Consider the following 25,291-nt stretch of genomic DNA (forward strand, 5'->3'; position numbering starts at 1 on the left):
GGGTTGCCGAAGACCTATTCTACCCCGGATCTTCACGGGTCTTTTGATCATGTAATTTTGTGGACATACCATTATTTGGGGAGAAGGTAGTAAAACCAGTTAGGGATTGCCCTATCTTACTGAACCAAACAATTATTGAAAGGTAATCCATTCATGTTTGTAATGTTCAGATGCATATATCTAATAATATTTTATATACATCATAAGCCAACTTATTATATTTACTTTGAACAGGTTTGCACTAACAACACAATATACAGTTTGATGTCAAACAATAAACGATATAAACCCGATTCTCCATATTACATTTTCAAATGTGTATTTTTTTTTATTTCCAGAGAATAGAAGTTTCACGAAACGTGGCTGTACAGATATTTTGTAAATACCCCAAATTGAACAGCCATACAATAAAATTGGCTTTACCAAGGATTCGAAGAGTTTCAATTGACATTCTATAGATAAATGATGATATTTACTTTGTTTTACAACATAACACATTGTCTTGGGTGTACTTTGTGCCAGTGCGTTTTTGGCTTTGGAAAAAGTATTATTTTTGGAGAATAGTATGTCAAGGTATTTGTAGGTATTAACGTTTTGTAAAACAACACCAAATAGCTTAAAACGTGTTTGAAATCTTTCGTTGTGCCATTAAATATAATAATTTTAGTTTTGCTTGAATTTGTAACTAATCTGTTTCATTTACAGTACTCTGCAAATATATTTATGTAATGCTGGAGATCATTAGTATTGTCTGACATCAGGATAGTATCGTCCGCATAAAGACGTATCATAAAACATACAGCCACCCTACAAAATGAAATAGTAAAAGGATCTAAAATATTATTTTTATCAATCAGATGTTTTCATTTTTGTTTGTTTAAAAACAACATAAATGTGGGTTAAAAACAGTATACTTGAATATGGATGCATCTCCGTCTCCGCGCAGGCGTTGTCATAAGTGACAATTTATCATTAATGACACGTCCAAGATTATTGCCCTTCTATAGTGACGTTCATACACGTGTATGTGTGTGTGCGCTCGCGTATGCGTGTGTGGGTGAGTGCGTGCGTGCGTGCGTGCGCCGTGCGTGCGTACGTGAGTGTGTGTCTGCTTGTACTATTCCGGACTAATGCCGATTTTATAGTGCTAGCCGACTGAGATACCATGCCCAAGTTAAACATAAATACGTCACTCAGACAGTCAACTGATTCCTCGTTTTAGCAACAAGGGCACTGATCTCTGACAATTCACCTTGGCTGGTTGTTGCCTGTGTTTTGATATCCCAGGATGGATAAATAGAGGTTATCACGCGAGTGTGTTTGGGGATGGTAAATATCCTGCATTAGGAATAAACATTGTATTTAGCGAGCCTAGCCAATAAAGTTCCAACTAAAATCTGTTTCTTATACAGTGGCGAAGCAACATAAACGCAAAACAACAAAATAATGATTCTGAATGCCAAATTAGCTGTATCGGGGTCCTATATAAGTCCTATATAAGAGCTGGAATATTGCTGACTGCAGTGTCAAATATTAACTGAAACACATTATAAATGTTAGATTAAGCCTCGAAACTGATAAATGTTATAACGACTTGTTCTAATAGAGTTTTAGTAAGGGTAATTGAGCTGCTACATTCAGTACTGAGGAAGCAGCACGAAGTGACTGGCAGATGTTTATATCACTAACGAGGCGGTGCAGACGCATTGCAGTTAAGATGGTTACTAAATTACCTGTGAAGGCCATCGTTTTGCTGCGCGTCGATATAATTACGGTTATAGAATATTGCTTAGAGGTGTGGGACCATGCTCACTTAGTGAGGCACCCGTGAATATCCGGGGTAGAATAGGTCTTCAGCAACCCATACTTGCCGTAAGAGGCGACTTACGGGATCGGGTGGTCAGGTTCGCTGATTTGGTTGATGCAAGAGGCAAGAGAGTTAACTGACTTCCAGTTTCCACTGGACTTTTATAGTCAGTTAACTCTCTTGCCTCGGGAAGATGCGATCCCAATTGCGTGGAGCAATGCTCATGATATCAATCACTGTATTGTCAGGTCGAGACTAGATTATTTACAGGCCGCCGTCATATAGCTGGAATATTGCTAAGTGCGGCATTAAACAACAAACAAACAAATCACTAAGTGAGGATAAACGGGTTGAACAATATCCTGCTTGTTACACACGGGTTTTTAAATATGATTGATCCATTAGAAACGTATAAATACGTTGAAACTTTACTACTTTCTCTAGGTATATAGTGTGTATAACAAAGGAACGAATTGAAGTTTATTGTGGCGCTAGTATCCACCGTAGGTTGTTCATCTTGAATTGACAACACTTGTCCGCCTGCAGATCCACAACGTTATATTGTGAGCTCTTCACTGGGTGCTTAGTGCTCCCCCTCTTTTACATCTGATGACATTTTGTATGCACAATGCCTACCACCATAAGATGTTGATTTGGTTGTTAGAGCAAAATTAATAATGGTTCACATAACGGTTTGTGATTCGTGTTACAAATAGCCCAAGTGGACCCCAAAAAGTGTATTTTTCTGGTCAGTTTGTTCCGAGTGTCGGGGAAAGTATAACCTTCCGCATTCATGGTGAAGTGTAAGAATGAGTTGCGGGTGCTGTCCACAGCCAATGATACCCCAGTCACCGTAGAAAGGCAGTTGTAGTGTCAGCCGAGGTCGTCTGGAAGCATGATGTTATGTGTTCCTATATCAGAAGACACGGAATAGTTCTTGGATAGGGGATGGTGGTTACACAACCTCCAGTGGCAAAGGCAGCGAACCAGCATTTTACGCGGTAATTCCAGTACCTCCCGACATGGTTAAACACAATACAACTAATATACGAACGACCCGTTGCAATCCTCTGTACACTATGCTCAGGTAGCGGTTGTGGACTTGGACCCCGAAAATATGATTTCCTAATCTCAAAATACCCCGTGCACTCGTCCCACACAGCAAGGGCTGAGTGATCTAATATCTGCTTACTAGGCGGGCAAAAATCAACAACAACACTGTATTCAGCGAATGCGGACACTATATATTTAATACAGGCATGCACACGCCTTTACCGTTGTTATTTCACTATCTTCTTTTACATTCTCATAGTTTAATGGGTTTTTTTTGTTATTTAACGCTACACTTAACAATATTCTCGCTATATGACGGCGGTCTGTATATAATCGAGTCAGGACCAGACAATCCAGTGATTGACATCATGAGCACGATCTTTGCAATTGGAATACGAAGACATGCATCAACCAAGCCCGATCCCGTTAGGTCAATGTGCTGCATGGAGATCAAGAAAGCATGTGCAGGTGTGGCGATTGATAGTCGTGCACAATAGTTGGTGAAGTAAATAATGCATTCATTCTTCTCCGATGTCACCTCATGTACCGAGACATGTATTTGAAGAGAGAAGTTGATTGTCCGGAGCCGACTGATATGTCGATACTACTTTCCTTTTGGACTTGCTTTTATCACACTTCTCCAGCATTTGTCTTTTATTGTCTTGTTTTTAACCTACTGTGGTTTTGAGGTGCGTGGATAAGCAACAAGAGCCAGGTTAGCACATGGCAATCATATACCTCCGAGACAGACATATTTGATCTCAAGGAACTCATCAATTCCGTATTTGCCGCCCTCTCTTCCGAGACCCGACTCCTTCACTCCGCCGAAAGGTGCCTCTATGGCGGTGATGAGCCCCTCGTTAACACCACACAGACCAACCTCCAATTTCTCTGCTACTCGCCAGATCTGGCTCAGGTTTTGTGAGTAGAAATAGCCTGCAGGATGACAAGAAAATGAATTGTACTTTTATGTTCAGATGTAACGGATTTAGTTCTTGTGAATCACAAAAACAAAACTAGCACCAATTGTAGCTCACCTGCTTAGTCATATGTATGAAATCCTAAAAGATCAGCAAAGTGAAGCCACTCAGCATCAATATCTTGCCCAGTGTGATTCCCACATGTGTACATACATTTTGGGGGGTTTTCAATCACTCAAAAGTGTTTTATTTTCTTATTCGAGCTACAACATCCATATTAAACTTTGGAGGTAAAATGCTCAACCCATTCAGTCAAAAGGTTAATATGCCTGTGAGCTTGTCAATGATGAATAGTCTCCCCTTGTAAACTTTTACAGAAAAAAGTAATAAAGTATGAATGAGAACGAACCTTGGAGAATATAAACCTTATTTTCATAAAAGTGGTGCTTTCAGGGAATAAAATAACAAAGCTTGTTACAAGATTTGTTATTTCTCTTCTCGTCTTTTCAAAGAACTTAATTTTCAAAATGGATGAATTTTAATCTTTCCTTTCCCTATAGGTGACGCACTTGTAGACATTTAAGCACATACAAAGATAAATTTCAATATTCAGGTCTTTGTTTTCTTTTATGAATTTTAGTTCAAACAAAAAATATAACCTATGGGTCAAAATCATTTGAAACACTATATCTGTATATCTATATCTGCAGAAACTTTTGTGCCCGGTTAAAGACTTATTCAGTTCCTTGTTTTCAGATGAGAAGATGTTGCCAGACAACAATAGCCTAACAGGCCATGCATGACACCATACAGTCTGGCGTTTCCCTTGTGAAATGGTTTGCGAAGAGAATGCTGAAAGGGCCAACAGGTAATGTTTACTGATAACAACATTTTTCTACCTTAGACCAGAAAGTAAAGAATTAGAGGCATTGCATGACACCCTGATAAATCTCATTAGTCATCATCTGTACAAAACAGGACTCGAACCTGGCGCGGCCATACAAACTAACTGAAATGCCACAAGAATGTTGCCATGGAAATACTGCCTTACCTGCCAGGCCGTAACTGGTGGAGTTTGCTATGGCAACTGCCTCCTCCTCTGTCTTGAACCTGTAAATCAGTCAGTAACAGTCTCAGTTCTCTGCTCTTAGTTGTGTTTACTCATGTGAGTGAGTGAGTGAGTTTGGTTCAACACAGCTTTTCAGTTATATGACGATGTGTCACTTTGGTGTTGGAGGAAAGCCTGAAGCGATGCAGGTCTCAAACGATGCCAGGAACACAGATATGGTGCTGACAAACCTAGAAACATAATCAGGTCGAACCAGAATTTGAACCCACAATCCAAAGGAACGCAACTCTGCACAGCAAATTGTGGCGACTTACACGACTGGGCCACCCGTACCCCCAATTAGTAAGATCCTCAAGTGAATACATGAAAAAATAAACAATATGTTTATATTGTAAAGAGCCCCTATTCCATCAATAGAATACATGAAAACAATATGTTTATATTGTAAAGAGCCCATGTTCCATCAATAGAATGCATGAAAACAACATGTTTATATTGTAAAGAGCCCATGTTCCATCAATAGAATACATGAAAACATACAATATGTTTATATTCTAAAGAGCCTATGTTCCATCAATAGAATACATGAAAACAATATGTTTATATTGTAAAGAGCCCATGTTCCATCAATAGAATGCATGAAAACAACATGTTTATATTGTAAAGAGCCCATGTTCCATCAATAGAATACATGAAAACATACAATATGTTTATATTCTAAAGAGCCAATGTTCCATCAATAGAATACATGAAAACATACAATATGTTTATATTGTAAAGAGCCAATGTTCCATCAATAGAATACATGAAAACATACAATATGTTTATATTGTAAAGAGCCAATGTTCCATCAATAGAATACATGAAAACATACAATATGTTTATATTGTAAAGAGCCCATGTTCCATCAATAGAATACACGAAAACACCGAATATGTTTATATTGTAAAGAGCCCCTATTCCATCAATAGAATACATGAAAACAATATGTTTATATTGTAAAGAGCCCCTATTCCATCAATAGAATACATGAAAACAATATGTTTATATTGTAAAGAGCCTATGTTCCATCAATAGAATACATGAAAACAATATGTTTATATTGTAAAGAGCCCATGTTCCATCAATAGAATACATGAAAACAACATGTTTATATTGTAAAGAGCCCATGTTCCATCAATAGAATACACGAAAACACCCAATATGTTTATATTGTAAAGAGCCAATGTTCCATCAATAGAATACATGAAAACAACATTTTTATATTGTAAAGAGCCCCTATTCCATCAATAGAATACATGAAAACAATATGTTTATATTGTAAAGAGCCCATGTTCCATCAATAGAATACATGAAAACACCCAATATGTTTATATTGTTAAGAGCCAATGTTCCATCAATAGAATACATGAAAACAACATTTTTATATTGTAAAGAGCCCCTATTCCATCAATAGAATACATGAAAACAATATGTTTATATTGTAAAGAGCCCCTATTCCATCAATAGAATACATGAAAACAATATGTTTATATTGTAAAGAGCCAATGTTCCATCAATAGAATACATGAAAACAATATGTTTTTATTGTAAGGAGCCTCTATTCCATCAATAGAAAACACGAAAACATTAGGTTCATATTGTAAAGAGCCCCTGTTCCATCAATAGAATACACGAAAACAACATGTTTATATTGTAAAGAGCCCCTATTCCATCAATAGAATACATGCAAACAATATGTTTATATTGTAAAGAGCCCATGTTCCATCAATAGAATACATGAAAACAATATGTTTATATTGTAAAGAGCCTATGTTCCATCAATAGAATACATGAAAACAATATGTTTTTATTGTAAGGAGCCTCTATTCCATCAATAGAAAACACGAAAACATTAGGTTCATATTGTAAAGAGCCCCTGTTCCATCAATAGAATACATGAAAACAACATGTTTATATTGTAAAGAGCCCCTATTCCATCAATAGAATACATGAAAACAATATGTTTATATTGTAAAGAGCCTATGTTCCATCAATAGAATACATGAAAACAATATGTTTATATTGTAAAGAGCCCCTATTCCGTCAATAGAATACATGAAAACAACATGTTTATATTGTAAAGAGCCCATGTTCCATCAATAGAATACATGAAAACAATATGTTTATATTGTAAAGAGCCAATGTTCCATCAATAGAATACATGAAAACAATATGTTTATATTGTAAAGAGCCCATGTTCCATCAATAGAATACATGAAAACAACATGTTTATATTGTAAAGAGCCCATGTTCCATCAATAGAATACACGAAAACACCCAATATGTTTATATTGTAAAGAGCCAATGTTCCATCAATAGAATACATGAAAACAACATTTTTATATTGTAAAGAGCCCCTATTCCATCAATAGAATACATGAAAACAATATGTTTATATTGTAAAGAGCCCATGTTCCATCAATAGAATACATGAAAACACCCAATATGTTTATATTGTTAAGAGCCAATGTTCCATCAATAGAATACATGAAAACAACATTTTTATATTGTAAAGAGCCCCTATTCCATCAATAGAATACATGAAAACAATATGTTTATATTGTAAAGAGCCCCTATTCCATCAATAGAATACATGAAAACAATATGTTTATATTGTGAAGAGCCAATGTTCCATCAATAGAATACATGAAAACAATATGTTTTTATTGTAAGGAGCCTCTATTCCATCAATAGAAAACACGAAAACATTAGGTTCATATTGTAAAGAGCCCCTGTTCCATCAATAGAATACATGAAAACAACATGTTTATATTGTAAAGAGCCCCTATTCCATCAATAGAATACATGAAAACAATATGTTTATATTGTAAAGAGCCAATGTTCCATCAATAGAATACATGAAAACAATATGTTTATATTGTAAAGAGCCTATGTTCCATCAATAGAATACATGAAAACAATATGTTTATATTGTAAAGAGCCCATGTTCCATCAATAGAATACATGAAAACACCCAATATGTTTATATTGTTAAGAGCCAATGTTCCATCAATAGAATACATGAAAACAACATTTTTATATTGTAAAGAGCCCCTATTCCATCAATAGAATACATGAAAACAATATGTTTATATTGTAAAGAGCCCCTATTCCATCAATAGAATACATGAAAACAATATGTTTATATTGTAAAGAGCCAATGTTCCATCAATAGAATACATGAAAACAATATGTTTTTATTGTAAGGAGCCTCTATTCCATCAATAGAAAACACGAAAACATTAGGTTCATATTGTAAAGAGCCCCTGTTCCATCAATAGAATACATGAAAACAACATGTTTATATTGTAAAGAGCCCCTATTCCATCAATAGAATACATGAAAACAATATGTTTATATTGTAAAGAGCCAATGTTCCATCAATAGAATACATGAAAACAATATGTTTATATTGTAAAGAGCCTATGTTCCTTCAATAGAATACATGAAAACAATATGTTTATATTGTAAGGAGCCTCTATTCCATCAATAGAAAACACGAAAACATTAGGTTCATATTGTAAAGAGCCCCTGTTCCATCAATAGAATACATGAAAACAACATGTTTATATTGTAAAGAGCCCCTATTCCATCAATAGAATACATGAAAACAATATGTTTATATTGTAAAGAGCCTATGTTCCATCAATAGAATACATGAAAACAATATGTTTATATTGTAAAGAGCCCCTATTCCATCAATAGAATACATGAAAACAATATGTTTATATTGTAAAGAGCCAATGTTCCATCAATAGAATACATGAAAACAATATGTTTTTTATTGTAAGGAGCCTCAATTCCATCAATAGAAAACACGAAAACATTAGGTTCATATTGTAAAGAGCCCCCTGTTCCATCAATAGAATACATGAAAACAACATGTTTATATTGTAAAGAGCCTATGTTCCATCAATAGAATACATGAAAACAATATGTTTATATTGTAAAGAGCCCCTATTCCATCAATAGAATACATGAAAACAACATGTTTATATTGTAAAGAGCCCATGTTCCATCAATAGAATACACGAAAACACCCAATACGTTGATATTGTAAAGAGCCCATGTTCCATCAATAGAATACATGAAAACACCCAATATGTTTATATTGTAAAGAGCCAATGTTCCATCAATAGAATACATGAAAACAATATGTTTATATTGTAAAGAGCCCCTATTCCATCAATAGAATACATGAAAACAATATGTTTATATTGTAAAGAGCCTATGTTCCATCAATAGAATACATGAAAACAACATGTTTATATTGTAAAGAGCCCATGTTCCATCAATAGAATACACGAAAACACCCAATATGTTTATATTGTAAAGAGCCCATGTTCCATCAATAGAATACATGAAAACAATATGTTTATATTGTAAGGAGCCCCTATTCCATCAATAGAAAACACGAAAACATTAGGTTCATATTGTAAAGAACCAAATTCCATCAATAGAATACATGAAAATATAAATGTGTGTGTGCAAGCGTGCGTGCGTATGTGTGTGCGTCAATTCAAACATAAGGAAGTTAAAATACCATCAGAAAATAGTTTTGGATAATTACATGTCCACTATTGTATATGTGCTGCTTGTTTATGGCTGTATGATTGTATACTACTCAAAAGAAGTTAAAGAACACCGGATTCTTTCGCATCTGGTGTTCGACTGCCATGAGAGATAAACTAAAGTTACATGAAAGAATTTGGCGCCATGAGAGGTTAACTATATTATATGAAAGAATTTGAGTGTTCTTTAACTCTTTCAAGTAGCATATATCAACAGATGACCAAACTCGATTAAAAAGTGTTGCAAACCCACGATATTAGATCCAGTTGAAAGAAACTTGTTGCAGCCTGTGATGTTGATAACAGCCATGTTTGCAACTTACTTGATAACTGCAGCAACGGGTCCAAATATTTCCTCTTCAGCACACCTCATTTCCAGCGTGACATTGGAGAGCAGTGTCGGTTCAAAGAAGTTCACTCCCTTGTCCGATCTCTTGCCCCCACATCCCAGCCTCGCACCAAGTCTCTTGGCATCTTCCACGATGCTTTCTACCTGTCAACAAGTGGTACATACTTCTACTTCTATATCACAGAGAAAGTGAGTTTCTCAGCACTGGCCACGATGCCTTCTTCCTGTCAACAAGTGGCATATACTGCTACTTCTATATCACAGAGAAAGTGAGTTTCTCAGCACTGGCCACGATGCCTTCTACCTGTCAACAAGTGGCATATACTGCTACTTCTATATCACAGAGAAAGTGAGTTTTTCTCAGCACTGGCCACGATGCCTTCTACCTGTCAACAAGTGGCATATACTGCTACTTCTATATCACAGAGAAAGTGAGTTTCTCAGCACTGGCCACGATGCCTTCTTCCTGTCAACAAGTGGCATATACTGCTACTTCTATATCACAGAGAAAGTGAGTTTCTCAGCACTGGCCACGATGCCTTCTTCCTGTCAACAAGTGGCATATACTGCTACTTCTATATCACAGAGAAAGTGAGTTTTTCTCAGCACTGGCCACGATGCCTTCTACCTGTCAACAAGTGGCATATACTGCTACTTCTATATCACAGAGAAAGTGAGTTTCTCAGCACTGGCCACGATGCCTTCTTCAAGTCAACAAGTGGCATATACTGCTACTTCTATATTCTATAAATTACATCTTCCCGAGACAAGAGAGTCAACTGACTATAAACATCCAGTTTTCACTCTTGCCGAACTAGGCTGGAATTCCTGAGTAACGAGTCTAGGCATAGTCCAATGAAAATCGCGTAGTGAACCAGACACCAACAACATGGATTTCAACGTGCAGATTTGGGTCGACTGCAGGATTTGAAAAGCATGTGTAACGTCAACTTGGCGTCGACAAATGTTTCCGATTCTTTTCATGTTTTTAATGAAGGTGCTCAAGTAATTTGATGCATTTCGTGAAGTAAGACCTGTCGTATAACAAAATATATCTTGATTATCGATCAGATCATCTTGACTGGGCGCTGCCATTTCGTTTAAAGCAAATGTAAGTGATATGAGAGATGGAATCTGATTGGTCTATATAAGGAACATATAAGGGACGTAACTCCTAATGCCAACTGGTGGCGCTACGAGCGAGCCACGAAATTGAAGCAAAGTTCGGCAGGGGTGGAAACTGAACTATTATAGTCAGTTAACGCCCTTGCCCCGGGAAGATGATGAAATTATGTCTTACAAATCGATTATTGCAAGATTGTCATTAGGTGATAAAGATATTATTACCATCATGTGTTTCTGTATTGTTAATATCATGTATTAGGAATTAACAAATTTGTATTATGTTTTAAATGTATTAAAGCCCACATGATACAATTTTTATTCATAATATGGGATATTTACGAAACGGAAACACACTCAGCTATAATCTCTTTCATCAAATTTGATCACATTTTGACAATAATAAAATCATATTTTCCCCATAGGCCTCCTAACCTTGTCCACAGCCTTGCTGTTGATGAGAGGTCCTTGTGTGGTGCTGTCGTCAAAGCCGTCCCTGACCTTCAGTTCTTGGTTCATGACCTCCCCGAGACGTGCAACATACCGGTCATAGACTCCTTCCTGAACCAATATCCTGTTGGCAGACACACACATCTGAGGAAACGGGAAATAATGACGATCCATGCAGTTCAATTGATGAAAATTAAACGTTTGCTTCTATATTCTTGTAACAGTGTCAGTATTGATGGCGCCATATGCATTGTCAAAGTGGTCAGTTACATCTGTTTAGCTATATTGTAGGTACGCACATTGTCTGTAGAAAATAGGAAATTGTGACCATCTATTTCAGAACACTGAAGGTTCGATTCTGTGTTATCGACAGGTAAGAAGATAAGTCCTCAGCAACCTATGTTCGTCATAAGAGGCGACTCATTGGATCAGGTCGACAGGCTCGGTGATTACATGACATTTATCCCAATTGCTTGGATCGATGCTCATAATATTAATCAATGGATTGTCTGGTCCAGACGATCATTTACAGACAGCAGTGTTATAGCTGGAATATGGAGTATGGAGTATGGCGTTAAACATCTAAAAGAAACAATTTCGGTCTTCATTAACTCAATGAGATATCATTTCACATGTTACAGCTAAAATGAATTGCCCCGACACTATGGACCAACATTCGCACAACTTTAAAGGATAGGTGGCGCTGAACAACAAACAAACAAAACAAAACATATTGATGGCCTTACCTGCCCACTACCTCGAAACTTGCTGACCATGGTCCCTTGGACAGCTGCCTCAATGTCGGCACTGTCGAACACAATGAACGGTGCATTTCCGCCCAGCTCTAGTGAGACCTTCTTCACCGTAGAAGCCGACTGCTGGAGGAGAATCTACAAGACACAACTCCCTTTGTGAGATGCTCAACCTGACGCCACCCGTGGGGAGTCCGGATACAATACAGGTCCCCAGCAACCTCTGCTTGTCGTACACGTGAGGACTCCCATGAGAAGAATAGGGCCACGAACCTTTGCTTTTACGCGTGAGGATTCCTGTTAAAAATATAGGCCACCAGCAACCTATTATTGTCGTACAGGTGGGATTTCGAATTGCTTGCCATAAGAGGCAAACATAGTGACTTGGTTGAATACATTTCATCGTATCCTAATGATGAATGCAGATAATCTGAAATCAGTTTCCTTCCTACGTTTGTGGTGTTAATAATCGCAAGTGTAACCATAGTTACTGTGTCTTCGGTAAATCTCGACAGACCCAAACAATCGTCTATTTAAAAATATTTCCGGATGAACAAATCATTCTTACCGTGTAATGTCATTTGCATGGTTCTACACGTAATCACCCGTTTCAGGATAAACGAAGACCAGACAAGCGAGGTTTCACAGTATATGATAAAAGTATAGCCTGCCTGATGGCAGATGACAGATGGCAGACCCCAATGTACTCTCACCTTCCCTGTGACTGTGGACCCTGTGAAGGCGATCTTCTTGATGACGGGGCTGGTGCACAGCACGTTGCCCACTGCAGGGGCGTTGTCACGGGAACTGGTCACCACATTCAAGACTCCGTCCGGGAGGCCTGCCTCCTTGGCCAGCTGGGGGAGGGAGAGAGGCAAATGAAAGATTCTATCACTGCAACAGCTTGATTTGTTTGTAAGGCAGAGACTTTTTGCTGAATCAGTTTGCAGTTGGATTCTATTAAAACATAATATACAGTGTGTGATAAAACGTTTGAGACAATAGCGCGAACAAGGCCTCATCATCATTTTCGGTATAGTTTAGTGTTATAAAATGAGCTGTTATTAGCTAAGCTTACGAGACCAAACTGAATTTTACTGGCTGAAGTCAAAGACTGAGTACATACCATATCTTCTTGAGTATAGTGGGGCGGTCGGGTAGCCTATTGGTTAAAGCGTTAGCTCGTCACGCCGAAGACCCGGGTTCGATTCCCGACATGGGTACAATGTGTGAAGCCTATTTCTGGTGTTCCCCGCCGTGATATTGCTGGAATATTGCTAAAAGCGGCCTAAAACCATACTCACTCACTCTTGAGTATAGTGGAAACTCTTTTTTTTTAAATAGACCTTTGCAAATCAGTGTTACAAATTATATTAACCCTGAAAAGAACACATTTCTTCTTTCTATATTAATGTTGATAAAAAAACTTTCAAAATGAAAGTCTTGATCTTTTGAAGCCAGGGAGTAAATTTTGGTCAAATTTGATAGTGATGTCCTGATGTTGTGTGGAATAGGGGTTTCGTCGTTCAGAAGTTACAGATGGACAAAGTCAATGATGACATTCTCAAAGTAAGCTCAAACATTCATGAAAGGAACGTGGTGGTTGGAGTGTTCCTCTGTAGTTTGCCTGGACGACAGTAGCTGTCCTAATACCCTCCACTCACCTGACACATGGCCAGAGCTGAGAACAGTAGGTGTCCTTGATACCCTCCACTCACCTGACACATGGCCAGAGCTGAGAACAGTAGGTGTCCTAATACCCTCCACTCACCTGACACATAGCCAGAGATGAGAACAGTAGATGTCCTAATACCCTCCACTCACCTGACACATAGCCAGAGCTGAGAACAGTAGGTGTCCTTGATACCCTCCACTCACCTGACACATAGCCAGAGCTGAGAACAGTAGATGTCCTAATACCCTCCACTCACCTGACACATAGCCAGAGCTGAGAACAGTAGGTGTCCTAATACCCTCCACTCACCTGACACATAGCCAAAGCTGAGAACAGTAGGTGTCCTAATACCCTCCACCCACCTGACACATAGCCAGAGCTGAGAACAGTAGATGTCCTAATACCCTCCACTCACCTGACACATGGCCAGAGCTGAGAACAGTAGATGTCCTAATACCCTCCACTCACCTGACACATAGCCAGAGCTGAGAACAGTAGATGTCCTAATACCCTCCACTCACCTGACACATAGCCAGAGCTGAGAACAGTAGGTGTCCTAATACCCTCCAACCACCTGACACATAGCCAGAGCTGAGAACAGTAGGTGTCCTAATACCCTCCACTCACCTGACACATGGCCAGAGCTGAGAACAGTAGGTGTCCTAATACCCTCCACCCACCTGACACATAGCCAGAGCTGAGAACAGTAGGTGTCCTAATACCCTCCACTCACCTGACACATGGCCAGAGCTGAGAACGGCGTGTCTTCTGCTGGTTTCAAGACGACGGTGCAACCGGCAGCAATGGCCGCACAGGCCTTCCTTGTGATCATAGCACTGGGATAGTTCCACTGTAGCACAAATACGGTCATTGTCCAAATGGGTTTTGTGAAACTTAACATCTTACCAATACCACGGACTTGTACATAGGCCCGTGCCAATACAGAAGAAAATGTTTATAACGCCCTGCCCATGTGAACACAGCTGTGCGGGGAATATAGAAATGGACTCCATTTGTCCGTCTATCACGTTTCTTTTCCAGAGCATACGAGACACATATACCGGCATGCATCGTGCTTCTTTTGTTTGCGTATCAGTGTAGCAATTTAAATGTGGGTTGGATTCGTTTCTAGGTGGCAACCTCCGTGTTCTAGTGGTTAAGCGTACGCCCAGAGAGCGAAAGGTCTGGGGTTCAATGCCCGGCTGCCTCATACAAACAGACGTTAAAAGATGGAACATGCTATTACCCTGCCGGGCGCTGGGCATCAAGGGGATAAAAATGGTCGGCTCGGAGACGGTATACTGTGTCTGAGTGGAGTATTCATGTAAATCTGCGGCATGGTATCTCAGTGGGATAATACTATAAACACGGCACCAGTCCGGACAAGTACAATCAGCCACACACACACACACGTGCTTTATAAGTGGACTTATCTTGGACGCGACGTTAAACCCAATTTCCCCTCACCTCGTTTCCGGAGCGTAACTAACATACGTTCAACATTTTTTTCATGAAAGTTTGTATGCATGCTTTGAACTGGTGCCTTTTACTACTCTGGTTGGTTGGTTTGTTGTTTAACGCACTCAGCAATATTCCAGATATATGACGGCGGTCTGTAACTAATCAAGTCTGGACTAGACAATCCAGTGGTTGACATCATGAGCATCGATCAACGTAATTGGGATTGATGACATGCATCAACCAAGTCAGCAGGCCTGACCACCCGAAACCGTTAGTCGCCTTTTACAACAAGCGAAGTCGCCTTTTACGGCAAGCATGGGTTGCTGAAGACCTATTCTACCCCGGAGTTTTGAAAATATTATATGGACCATTGTTGTCAATCTCATTAAAATCAAATCTAAGTGCTCGCTTCCGCTAAACATTGATCTGAGGACATCCCATTTGAAGCAGAAGCTCGTGGGCAGTACTGCCATACAATCTCGGCCATCTAGTAGAGTTTCCAGAATTGTCTTTTGTTCAGTTTACAAATTTAATCGAAATCTTTGCCAAATATCTTTTCAAAGCTTAATCTGGAATAGTTTGAAACCAGTGTTCTGGTGGAAGGTGTAATGGGATTTCCTCATATCTTTGTGTACCGGTATCGAGCACTGAGATCTGATTTCAGTGAGTGCATTGTTATCAAATGAAAAGTTTGATCTATTAAAATGTACCATCACTACTTCACATCCTTGGAAGGTACTGAAAACATTTAAAGAATAGAGGGAATTGTTTGGTTTAGTCACCAATCATAATCAGATAATGTCAGTTGTACTCAGATTACCAGGTTTGGGCAAAATGAGGTTGGTTGGTTTTTTATTTAACGCCGCACTCAGCAATATTCCAGCTATATGACGGCGGTCTGTAAATAATCGAGTCTGGACCAGACAGTCCAGTGATTGATATCATTAGCATCGATCCACGCAATTGGGATCGATGACATGTATCAACCAAGTCAGCGAGCCTGACCACCCGATCTCGTTAGTCGCCTTTTACGGCAAGCATGGGTTGCTGAAGACCTATTCTACCCCGGAATCCTCACTGGTCGCAAAATGAGGTAAATGACATAGCTTTTGTGACTTGATGCTCACATTTAAAAGGTCAGGGGATATAGATGATTTTGCCTTCTTGTGAAATTTCAAGTTTTACAATGGATTTCATATTTTAATTCAGATGATTATTGGACAATTACAGTAGATATGGAAGTGATCATTGGTATTACATGTATTTGACTAGGGTTGCACAGTCGCCCTGCAATTCAATGTGTAGAGTTACCTCCCTTTTGAATGCCAGAGTCCAAGGACTGTGGGTTCAAATCCCAAATTTGCTGTGATGCTTGCTTTATTGGCATAGATATGTTTGTTGGTTTCAAGAAGGACCTGACATATGCATCACGCCAGTGTTACCTTAAAATAATTAGCCAATTTTTGTAGAATGCACTTTTTTCATTTTTATTTGAGATGTTTGACTTACGGGAGTAATCATACCAGCCACTCCAATAGGCTGTTTCAAGACCAGCATCTTCTTGCTGGCAGCTGTTGACGGAATGACATCACCGTAGACACGCTTGGCTTCCTCCGCATACCACTCGATAAACCCACTAGCAGTAGATATCTCAGCCAAGGCCTGTTGCAAGGGTTTGCCCTGGGGACCGGGAAATAGCAAGTGTATATAGATACTGGCAGTATGGGTGGGCATGACAGAGCTAAAGGGAATCATTTTACCTGGTGTGTGTGTGTGTGTGTGTGTGTGTGTGTGTGTGTGTGTGTGTGTGTGTGTGTGTGTGTGTGTGTGTGTGTTTAACGCCGCACTCAGCAATATTCCAACTCTGTAAATCGAGTCTGGTCCAGTCAATCCAGTGATTGACATCATGAGCATCGATCCACGCAATTGGAATACGATGACATGCACCAACCAAGTCAGCGAGGCTGACCACACGATCCCGTTAGTCGCCTCTTACGACAGGCATAGTCGCCTTTTATGGCAAGCATGGGTTGCTGAAGACCTGTTTTACCCCGGATCTTCACGGGTATTCAGAGGACCTACATTCGGAGATAGAAATAAAAAAAAATTAATGCAATGTGGCCTCATAAATATGGAAGGTGTGCCCTTTGGGCCAACAAGAATAATACATTTGTTCCATGTTTGAACTCGGTGAATGACACTTCTAGTGCTAAATAATGAGCAATTGTAATTCAAAACGTTTACCCCTTCTTTCTCGTTAACTTTGATAATGACTTTTTTCAAGCTTAAGGTGTGAATCGCAAGGTTTATTTTATCAATCTTACGGTGACGAACATGTTTGTATGTAATGTTCCGTGTGCTTATCTCGACATCTGGTTTCAATTGAAACTAGAAAGGTCATAAACTGTAGACTCTTTTTTCTTACATTTTCAGCTGTCAGTAGTTTAGCTAACTCCAGCTTGTTTTGGATGGTTAGATCAAACCACTTCCTGAGAATCAAGCTCCGTTCCTGCAAAATAGTTCAAAGGGAAGGTTCACTAACGTTGTCCACATAGAGAAGTATTTCATGCAGTAGCTATATGTAAACAACTAAACGTTATACCTGATATCGCTGGACCAATTTGAAACTCAAGCAGACATGCAAGACTTTAGGATTATTTCTACTTTAACACATCCACATGTTGCCTACCTTTGCTGTGGTGTCCCTCCACTTGAGGAATGCCAGATTAGCCTTCTCTATGGCCTGCTGGGTGTCGTCTCCGTTCATGTCAGGGACGGAACCAATCACCTTGCCTGTCGACGGGTTGGTGACTGCGGGAAAACTTTTTGTTTTGTTTGTTTGTTGTTTTACGCCGCACTCAGCAATATTCTAGCTATATGACGACGGTCTGTAAAATATTCGAGTCTGGACCAGGCAATCCAGTGATTGATATCATGAGAATCGATCCACCCAGTTGGGATACGATGACATGCATCAACCAAGTCACCGAGTCTGATTATCCCATCCCGTTACCTTACCACAAGCATAGGTTGTTGAAGACCTATTCTAACCCGGATCTTCACGGGTTCTGCGGGGAAACAGGCGATGGAGACAAGACATAGAGGAGAAATAACAAACAATAAGAAGAAGAGGAGAAGGAGGATGAAGAAGAAGAAAACAATGACATGGGGCACATCATCATCAGTCTCACTGGAACCTTTTGCGAATGGCCCAATTGAAAGCACTAAAAACTCTTATAACCCACTGTAAGGAAGAAGGCTGGTTAGGATGCATCTTGTAAATTGTGGCTTGTGGTTTGTTTTCACCATTCACCATATACCTTGTACAAGATTCTTTATCAAGTGTTTTACATCTGAGGCCGGTTCGATTCCCGACATGGGTACAATGTGTGAAGCCCATTTCTGGTGTCCCCCGCGTGATATTGCTGGAATATTGCTAAAAGCGGCGTAAAACCATACTCACTCACTGTTTTACATCTGGTAACTGATGATGTTACAATGCCCTGTAAAGTTGGGTCTTCAACAACATTTCAGTTACGTCGCTGTATATCAGCTTATGCAGTGAGACAGCCTACAGTGATGTAGGTCCCTAACCAAGAGGAATTCTGTTCCACTTACATGTAATTTCTTCACCTGCATTTGCACAAAACACATCACTCTCGGTGAAAGACTTGCTCATGTTCAAACATGAACTATAAACTTCCTGAAAACATTTAGAATAAGACTACAGTAAACTACGGTTATAACGAACACGCTTATAACGAACTGGCGGATATAACGAACTAACTATTTAGTTCCGACTATTTGCTGTAGTTATGCTGTATATATGCTTATAACGAACTACGGTTATAACGAACTAAAAATAGTAGTCCCTTTGAGTTCGTTATAACCGTACTTTACTGTATTTGGTGTGCTTCTGCAAAAGAACACCGATGTCTAATTATCATTCAAATGAACACATCTGATGACTATCGGAACAATTTTGCTCCATTCTTGAATAATCTTGTGGGTGAAAAAAGCATCGCTGACATACCCTGTCCTTTGTTAATATAACCGTGGATAACTACATGAAGTTATAAGAATAATCTTACTTTGGTATACTGAGCCTGACTTGGCACCGACCCACTGCCCATCGACAAATGCCTTGTCAAACAGGAAACTGCTGGCGCTGCGGACACCTGACGCTGCAGGTGGGACTGTATCCATGGCGATGATGTGAAATACACGAAGCTGGGAAACTTCAGGTGTCTGGACAAAATTCACGTGCAACAAACCTGAAAAGAAATTGAAATATCATTAAGGAAACAACATTTAAAGAGTGATTCAAACATAACTACTGCAGACGCACAGAAGATTATGCATATTTCAATGATGAATAGAAAGTTAACTAAGAACATGTTTAATGATGCTGCCTGTCATACTATTCCCAAGCATTTCTATCCACTACGTTTGTTGCTGAACATCATCGGGAGTGTGAATTGGGTTTATACCGTTTTGGATGGTATTTCCAGTCAGGTGAGGGGAGGTGAAATGGGATTTAACGTCGCAATCAAGATTATTGCTCAAATATCGCTACGCGCGTGTATGCGCGTGGCTGCTTGTACGAGACTAAGGCCGGTTTTATAGTACTATCCTCCTGAGATACCATTGTTTCACCCTCTCAGACAGGGTAACAATAAGTACCATCTTTTGAGGTCTATTGGTATGACGCTCCCGGGGATCGAACCAAAGACCTTCCACTTTCGGGGGGGGGGGGGGGGGTAGCCTAGTGGTTAAAGCGTTCGCTCGTCACGCCGAAGACCCGGGTTCGATTCCCGACATGGGTACAATGTGTGAAGCCCATTTCTGGTGTCCCCCGCCGTGATATTGCTGGAATATTTCTAAAAGCGGCGTAAAACCATACTCACTCACTCACTCACTTCCACTTTCAGGGCAGAAGCTCTATCCACTACGACTTCGTATTTCCTGTTTTACTTCTAAATGCGATTCAAACACTTGAAGTATTTGTTGTTCTCAAGATGATTCCCGGTGACGTATCTGAATCTGTGCTATCACCCAAAGGTTACTGATGCAACAAGGCTGGTCGACGCCACCACGTTGGCGGTACTGACGTTCAAGAACGTCATATTCAGCCTTTATCCATATACCCATGGGTGTCGCACAAAACAACCTTAGCGCTACGACTGTCGTACGTCTATGTTAAGGTATTGAAGTTACGATCACCTTAGCTGTAAGATCGCTTTGTACAACGGCATCCTGGTGTGATTCTGGCAAAGAATGAGTTGATGGACCCTTTGACATGTGTAAGTTTGAATGTTTTGCTTTCGAATCATGATAAATGGTTTCCCTCTATCTCTCTCAAATGTAAAGAACATGTAAACATTTCATACCACAGACTCCATGTCGTGTACCATGGCTTGGACAATACAATTTTATGTAAAATGCATTAAGGAGGTAGAGTGAACAAAACAAATGAAGCATCATTTTGTTATTTTGCAAGATGCACACGTAGAATTTTCTCCAATTGATTTGTATTTGTGTGGATTAGATGTTTTGTGGACCCGTGAAGATCCGGGGTAGAATAGGTCTTCAGCAACCCATGCCTGCCGTAAAAGGCGACTATGCTTGTCGTAAGGGGCGACAAACGGGCTCGGATGGTCAGGCTCGCTGACTTGGTTGATGCATGTCATCGTATCACATTTGCGTGGATCGATGCGCATGATGTCAATCACGACTCGATTATTTACAGACCGCCGTCATATAGCTGGAATATTGCTGAGTGCGACGTTAAACAACAAACAAACAAACAAACAAACAGACACAAATACAAGGCGAACCAAACACAAGCAGGTTCCAGTAGTAATGTCGCCAATATTGATGCCACATTGACAAATTGCAAACTTGCGAAGTAACAGTACAGACTGGAACCCACGTCCTCAGAGTCAGGTACATGTACCTCATCGCCACCTGAATTAATGTTGATAAAGCGACAAAACCATTTCCATATCCTTTAGAAATCTCTGCATAAAGCAGAGTCGATTGTACGATTCCGACTATATAATGAGCATGTGTTTCTGAATCGCTATCAAATAGTAATGATACCATGTGTTCGCGAAAAGGTGAGCGTATCATGTCCCTGTTAAAACACCTCATCAAATTAACACATATGACTTATGACATATGACACAGAGTATTGAAACAGGAAAGTGTTCAATACCACGGATATGCTCCGAGTACGTAAGTCTCGTAAGTCTCGTAAGTTGCGCAGGCTAAAAGTGTTACCAGGCCATGCACTCAACTCTCAGCCCACAGGACGAACAGCCACAGAAAACCAGTAAAACCATGCACTTCCTCCATGATATAACTGTTTGTTTGATGTTTAGCGCCGCACTCTACTATCAAATAGAAATCTCTACATAAAACAGAGTCGGTTGTACAATTCCGACTATATCATGAGCCTAGTGGTTAAAGCGTTCACATGTCACATGTCACATGTCATGGGTACATTGTGTGAAGCCCTAGTTTAAACCATATGTTGTACCATGTGTTCTCGTGTGTGTTTTTCAGGTGAACAATTGACTTGCCTTTGCATGTGTTTGTGATAGGTACCACCGGTGGGGCAGGATACGCTCACCTTTTCGCGTACACTTGGTAGCTTCACTATTTGAGTCATAAACAAACAAATGTGTGGCGGTCGGGTGGCCAAGTGGCGAAAGACTTCGCTCGTAACGCCGACATGGGTAGCAATGTGTGAAGCCCATTTCTGGTGTCCCCCGCCATGATATTGCTGGAATATTGCTAAAAGCGGTGTATATAAAACCATACTCACTCACTCACTACAAAGCCTAAGCAAGGTGAAACACTCACTTTGGAAATTTGAGGAAATACTTGACTACCTTCTTCTTTAGAATAAACCATCAACAAACATTAAATTTTTAAATACGCTGTTTTTCTTACTTAACATTTTAGAAAACTTTGCGACAGAAGACATTGACTTAATTATCAGAGATATAAAAAATACCTCGACCTTTAAACATGAAATTATTTCTTTGTAAACGCATGCAATCATAGTCAAGTCCATAGTGCATATTGAATGATTAAGATATGGTTTTGGTTTCATTTGTTTCCGAAATGAAATGAAACTGTGTCTTTTTGGTTTGCATTTATTCAATATTTCAATAAAAGAAAAGCAAACCATTTTAAAAAAAGGTCACCGTTGTTGTGTGTTTGAACCCGTCTTCGAGATCATGTGCCAACAAGAAAATCAAGCTGATGCAGAATCAAGGACACGCTTTAGAGTTACGTCCCTTTGAGAACTCTCACGGTGGTTGCCGAGCGACTGGACGCACTTGCTGAAAGTAATGTAAAAAGAAAGTATTGTGGTGTGTTTATTTTTCCCAGTTTCTTTGTATTATATGAAAGAAATCACCTTGAATAGCATGCCAAATATGCGATTATGTTTGTGAAATAGATTTTAGTGTGTTTGGCAGAAAGAGCAATATCAGTTGGGTGTCAACAATAATCACCTACTCACGTCACGGACCAAGGGTCTTGCAAAAAAACACCTATTATTGATACGTTTAATCTTCACTGTTGGTGTGATAAGTTCATTATTATTTCATTCAGTTCATATTTTGTTAACATATGCAATGTCTCTGTATCTGTAGATTATGTTACCCTAAAAGTCATGCCATTACTACTACTGTATGTCAGTAATGGTTTCAAATTGGCTTTTATAAGTCCATTTCTGTGTAATTTTGCAGTGGAAAGGAAATGATACAACTGACTTAATAATATTTTCACAAGGCTTTCACAATATTCCTTATATTTTCGTATTATTATGAATGCCAAAGTGTCAATCTTTGCAGTTATGTTTGATGATGCAGATAATTAATTTTTTACCTAACTGTGCGTCAGTCAAATTTATAATGGCAATGATTTTTTCAGGGTTTTAGATCATTTTATTTTGGCATTTTTAGATTGTTATTCATGTTGGATTGTTCTAATGATGCTTTTTTCAAATTTGGAAAATATATCTAAGAATGTCCTATGAAAAGTTGATTAGCTTGTTGGTTATATCTGCATATGTTTACAAACAAAACTTCAGAAGGGTCTACGTACTGGCCCTTTTATGCCATTTGTCTCAAGCAAAATCGCTCAATATACTTCATATTTTGTATCCATTGCTTCAGTGCCACAATTATTTCACTGATGAAAGTCAAGGAACCTGTCATAATCCTAATGTCAACCTGTTAAGATGTGGGGCCCTTAGATCCATGGAAAAATAATACAAGGTCAACCCTGGATCTACATTAATTACTTATTATATATACAATATTACTTATTTTTATCAATGTCTTTGATGATTATTTTTATATTTTTTTCCAGGTCTGGTTAAAATGTCTTTTGTACAACTTATGTGTTACATTAATTAAAAAACCCACATATGATGAGCATTTGTCAATGTCTGTAAGGATATTTTCCTGTTTTGAAACCAACTAGTACTATATACAAAGGTGCAGAAACAAACTAAAAGCTTACCATATTCGACGTAATAAGCGCTCAGAGCGGTCTCAAAATTAGTAATAGGGTGCTCTTATTAGAATGTTATTTTGGTGCAAAAAACAGAGTTGAAAGATAAATTTCGTGGTTTATGCTGACAGCCTGAAATGTTTATGTACGACAGATATATTTTTCCAGAATTAAATGCCCATAATTAAGGGTGCATATAACACACAAGTGTGTATCATACGCGAATATATAAGTCTTGTGTACATTGATCAATCAGAAGGGGTGCTAATTGGGATTGTTCACTAGCCAATATCTTAGCAAATGTCGCTCAGTGGGCGCTTATTAGAGCGGGATGCTTATTACGTCGAATACAGTATTTGTTGCTCAGATCAGCAAACCCAAATTAGTGTTTGAAACAGAGTTTACTGTATGTGAATAGATGTCAAGTGTATCATGTTTAATCTTGCTCTTCAGATTGCTGACATGAAGTGAAAGACATGCCATATCTACCAGCCAGACAGTGACGCCACCCCCCACCTACAGCTGACACAGACTGACGGGACACGACACTGATACACGATGGAGTTAGAAGAAATATACCAACCCTCCACTAACGACAAGGTCACTGACCTTGAGAAGGACCTCCGCACTGAGTTAGCTGACCTGAAGAGTGAACTCGAGGAAAATGAAATAATTCATGGAATCTCACCCAAGTTCTCAGTCAGGTACTTTTATGAAACAAGTGTTATTGTTGTTTTGTCACCCTGACACTGATTTAGTTTGTTTGTTTGTTGTTTGAGAGCGCAATCAGCAATATTCCTGCATTAGGACTGCAGCCTGTAAATAATTGAGTCTGATATTACACCTAATGTCCCTCACTGTCACTGGGTATGATGACACGCAACTAGCCCCGTCACCAAGTCTATACACTAGTAGTGGGACGATGCATCAGTAGATTTTTACTTCTCGATACAAGTATCGATCACAATCGCAAACTTAGTAACAAGTAACGATTCTTACCTTAAATGTATTCTTTAATAAATGTAACACCAAACACTAATTACTAGAGAAAAAAGGTAGTGAAAATGTAAATATTTTCATCCTTTGCGGCAAACTTGACATTGCCACAGATAATAGCTCATGCAAGTATCATGATCATGATGATAGTATTGTATCGTAAGCAAGGTATCGTGGCACATTTGGTGTATTGTTCCAGCCCTACAGACCACCTGTTCCATGTTGTCTTTTACAACCAGGATAGGTTCTTCAGAACCAAATCTACCCTGGAATCCGCATGTCACAGGCAGCTTACTATAAACAGAGTCATCAGTGTGTTCACCCTTATGCACAGGGTTCATTTCCAACATGGGTGTATAGATAACGTGCAAGTTATTCTGTGGCAACTGATTATCTAACCAAGCAATTTATGTTTCCAAAACCCCAACAAAACAATTAGCCCATACCCACTCTTGATTACTGATAATGAAATAGTGAGTGAGTGAGTTGGGT

General features: G+C 39.2%; 2 protein-coding genes across 3 annotated transcripts in view; one reads left to right on the forward strand and one right to left on the reverse strand.

Moving 5' to 3' along the window:
- Positions 1 to 3,575: 3,575 nt before the first annotated feature.
- On the reverse strand, positions 3,576 to 19,495 carry LOC124151792 (succinate-semialdehyde dehydrogenase, mitochondrial-like). Its single transcript, XM_048401762.1, has 11 exons — positions 19,363 to 19,495; positions 17,961 to 18,082; positions 17,697 to 17,780; positions 16,781 to 16,951; positions 14,544 to 14,660; positions 12,849 to 12,992; positions 12,130 to 12,273; positions 11,369 to 11,527; positions 9,786 to 9,955; positions 4,832 to 4,890; positions 3,576 to 3,796 (listed from the first exon to the last, which is right to left on the reverse strand). Exons 1-11 carry the CDS (start codon positions 19,475 to 19,477, stop codon positions 3,591 to 3,593), a joined length of 1,491 nt encoding a protein of 496 aa, XP_048257719.1. The 5' UTR covers positions 19,478 to 19,495; the 3' UTR covers positions 3,576 to 3,590.
- A 3,092-nt stretch (positions 19,496 to 22,587) lies between these two features.
- LOC124151794 overlaps positions 22,588 to 25,291 on the forward strand; it is an 84,730-nt gene continuing 82,026 nt past the window's right edge. For both annotated transcript variants that reach the window (XM_048401759.1, XM_048401760.1), the window contains exons 1-2: positions 22,588 to 22,653; positions 24,257 to 24,507. In XM_048401759.1, coding sequence (XP_048257716.1) covers positions 24,362 to 24,507 — 146 coding nt within the window. In that variant the 5' untranslated portion in view covers positions 22,588 to 22,653; positions 24,257 to 24,361. The remainder of the gene's footprint in view (positions 22,654 to 24,256; positions 24,508 to 25,291) is intronic.

This window comes from Haliotis rufescens, unplaced genomic scaffold (assembly GCF_023055435.1).
Source record: "Haliotis rufescens isolate VD_foot unplaced genomic scaffold, xgHalRufe1.0.p SCAF_23, whole genome shotgun sequence".
Classification (NCBI taxonomy): domain Eukaryota; kingdom Metazoa; phylum Mollusca; class Gastropoda; order Lepetellida; family Haliotidae; genus Haliotis; species Haliotis rufescens.